The sequence below is a fragment of the Dendroctonus ponderosae genome, unplaced genomic scaffold (assembly GCF_020466585.1).
Source record: "Dendroctonus ponderosae isolate FM_Combo_2020 unplaced genomic scaffold, Dpon_F_20191213v2 Dpon_F_20191213_7, whole genome shotgun sequence".
NCBI lineage: Eukaryota > Metazoa > Arthropoda > Insecta > Coleoptera > Curculionidae > Dendroctonus > Dendroctonus ponderosae.
The window spans coordinates 6,752,667-6,756,157 of NW_026018916.1; the positions used below are offsets into that span (position 1 = coordinate 6,752,667).

General features: G+C 35.0%; 1 protein-coding gene across 2 annotated transcripts in view; it reads right to left on the minus strand.

Moving 5' to 3' along the window:
- Positions 1-2,482, minus strand: part of LOC109534658 (trypsin 3A1) — a 6,181-nt gene extending 3,699 nt beyond the window's left edge. The window contains exons 1-4 of one of the 2 annotated variants that reach the window (XM_019900399.2): positions 2,328-2,482; positions 2,069-2,273; positions 701-869; positions 501-639 (exon numbers count right to left, since the gene is read on the minus strand). In XM_019900399.2, the coding sequence (XP_019755958.1) occupies positions 501-639; positions 701-869; positions 2,069-2,129 (369 nt within the window). In that variant the 5' untranslated portion in view covers positions 2,130-2,273; positions 2,328-2,482. Of the gene's footprint in view, positions 1-500; positions 640-700; positions 870-2,068 lie in introns of both variants that reach the window. The other variant, XM_048668325.1, reaches the window with a different exon arrangement.
- Positions 2,483-3,491: the final 1,009 nt, after the last annotated feature.

Sequence of the window (3,491 nt, forward strand, 5' to 3'; positions counted from 1 at the left end):
GCTTACATAACTTAAATACTTCTAAAGTATTTGACACGTGAAAATTAGATTAGATTTTGATTAAATTCGTATTATTTAAAAAACCTTAAGATTTACGTATTATATTATTATAAACCTTATTAAAACAGACACTTATTTTGTTCAGCGAATCCAAAAATGCAATAATATACAGGACATTCCATTTAAAAAAACCGTAACTTTGATACCTTTAGAGCCTTTGGGACACCCTGTACATTACAAAAATATTATTAAAATGTGCTCTCGGTAGGCGTCGGACAATTCATACAAGAATACTTTTTAAAAATCAAACAGTTTAGCCGCAAACTTCCGTGCCGTATAGCGTGAATAACCCTATATAGCAATATGCAATACATGGTGGCGCAGAAAAATCTCATAACAGCGATAGCAGATTCTCAAAAAATTAGCTATGAAAAGCCATTCTTAGTAATTTTTTATAAAACTGACATGTTATTAGTAATAGCCCTGTAAGCAAATCTCACCCTTATCAAAGCAATGTCGCTGTCCAAAAGTTCACTGGAATAACTAGGATGCACCAAAACTGAATCTATTTGAATTCCTGTCCCATAGGTTGTATTGCTACCAAACTTTACCACATAGCTTGAGGTCATAGAAGCATAACTAAAAGCACCATTAAAAGTTAAAGTTTTATGAATAGTGGATTGCAGTTATAAAAATTTACCTTGTTCCAAAGCAATGAGCGGCTGTTAAGACCGTGTTTCTGGTAACCAGAGCTCCTCCGCAAAAATGCTGATTGCTGTATTGTAAGGAAACTTGATATGGATGGCTTTTTATGTCTACAGCTTCACCTCCTACTATCCTTGTGTCTAGGGTTACATTTAGGAGAGCACCTGCAAATAGAAAAGTATCACGTATTTTACTATTATAGCGAAGTTAAACAAAACTTAGTAAAACAGAAACATTTTACAAAATATATATTCAAAAGTAATACGACTAGCGACCCTGACGGAACTAGGGTATCTTGCATAGAAGCTCTTGAGAACGGAATGTCAGTTGAAAATGATGGTAGTCGGCGGATCAGGGCTCACTATTCGAATTAAATTGAATATGGTGTTTTTTTTGGAGTTTCTTCTGTAAGCAGGCGTAGTTTTCCGTATTTTGAACGGTATTTGAGGTGGCAACTTTTGAACTTAAAGCCACTTATCGTATATACGGGGTGTCAGTTTGAAAACTTTCCACCCTTAATATCTTTCTTTAATCGTCGTCATAGAGTTCTTGAAGTATCCGCATTTTGTATGGATGGAGTTTATACATTTTCTGTGCCTTTCTTAGAGTCTCGTGTGATATTCCTGACTGTTCTGCTACTGTCCACAATGAGTTGGTGGACGGACTCTGCAGCAAATAATCCCAAAACATCGATTTGGGCTCGTTTGTTCATCACTCGTAGGTTAATTATTTTTCTATTACTCAGCGAATCAGTTTCCAGTAAATCCAGCACATATTTGTGACTGAGTTCGCACTTTCCAACCTCTCCATCAACGAAAATAATTTCAGTTTTTTCTTAAAGACAATAAACTATCCTCACACTTTATCCACCTAATAAAAGTTAATATTTTTCACTAAATTTTAAGTTAGATGTGAAAACGGGGTGACCACAGTTCAATCAATAACCCTGTAAATATTTTAATGATCATGCATATGTGCCCCAAATTCCAATTATGACTTGCTTATGTTAGATCAGTAATGAGGCACGAAGAACATTTTGTATCTATATGTTACAGTAAGAAGCTGAAAACCAGCCGGAGATTAAGAATTCAAGGAAGGCGCGCAAGAAAACATAAAACAGGGCGAAGACGTGTAGATCAATAGAAGACGAGCGGTCACGCGGATGATTCTAACATTTCATCTTGATTGTAGAAGATACCGGAATTATATTTACAAACTTGCGTTTCAACTAATTACGAAATACTCATTAAAATCTATATTGCATATTGCAAAATCATCTTGTACTTGTTTATTCTTGCATTATTCTCGATAATTCAAACACTAGTCAATAATATCTATTAATGTTTGAAAAACCTGTACTCACCTGAACACAAATTCAGCCCTAAAAGGGCTAAATACACGACACTAACTATGTATTCCGACATACTGTTGCACGGAAAAATGTAACAGTTCAGACGAATCTCACGTCTGATTTAGGCAAAGCTGCTGATAAAATGTCTCCAAGTTAAACAACGTGCTATTTACCTATCACATTCATGATCAACAAGTACTGAGGCCGCAGTAAATCACTATATTAAATTCGGGATTAATAAAGGTGACTATCCATTCAAAAATAAGCTTACTCCTGTGAATTTGGTAATCCATGTTCCACGCTTACAGACATAATTTTATTCTATTCAGTAATGACACTCTCAGCTGTGCCAGGCAACATTTTACTAACTCGTTATCTTTGGTTTATTTAAGCTATTTAAATTAATTTCCACTCCCTACCTGCATTAGAACTTTGAGTAAAACGAGGTGGATCAGGATACAGGATTCATATACAGGTGTTTTTTGGGAAGCAGCAAGTATTTACGTAATGTTAATGAAGCAGATTGCCTTGAAAAACATTGCTGGTGACCTTCTGATGTAGTTTTTGCAACTATCTCAGTTTTTGAAGAGATTTTTTTTACAATTTTTCCTGTACTCCCGAAACACTAAGCGTCTGTCCAGTCAAGTCTTGTACTGTACCACCAGAGGAATGACGCCACTTTTGTATCACCCTGGTTTTGAAATTTTAAATTAACTTTTGGAAGTCTATAACTTTCATCAATATCACAAAAATAACCGTTGCCTTATCAATCAACAAGCGTAACACATACAATTAGAAGGCAGTTATGAAAAATAGTGACATCACATGATTTTCCTGATACTGCAAATTAATCACTTTTATCAATTTAGGAAAAATTCATTTCATGAAAATTGCTTTTGTTCTAAATTAACTTTACTCTAATTCTTACTTTGCTGTAATCTCTAAATAAGCTTCAAAGATGAGGGTGGGATATACAGGGTGAGTCAGAGAAGCGATACGCTCTCTTAGATCGTACAGAAAACGCGACTGGAAAAAGACATTAATACAAAAGTGTTATGCTTATCGCCAAAACTGGTAACCAACCAACCAAAGTAAGAGATATAAATTATCTGTTACTAAACTACTTAAAAAATACTTCTGGACTACAGCCTCAATCGAGTTTTAATGCTACCTGTACATCTTCACCATCATACACTTTATGTGGATGAAGATCCATCAAAAGAACCTTACTTTCTTAAACAACCTGATTTAAATTATCTCGTTATAGACTTGGAGCCATTAAAATCTAAGGCTCAGATCCTCGGATCAAGATTGAAACAGTGGAATTTGTTGGATAAAAGTACGCGAGTGTCATAATTTCACACAAGACATTCTCCAAAGAAAATGATTTAGCATATTGCAATGAGACTGCATGGCTTCTTGAGGAACCGAGTTT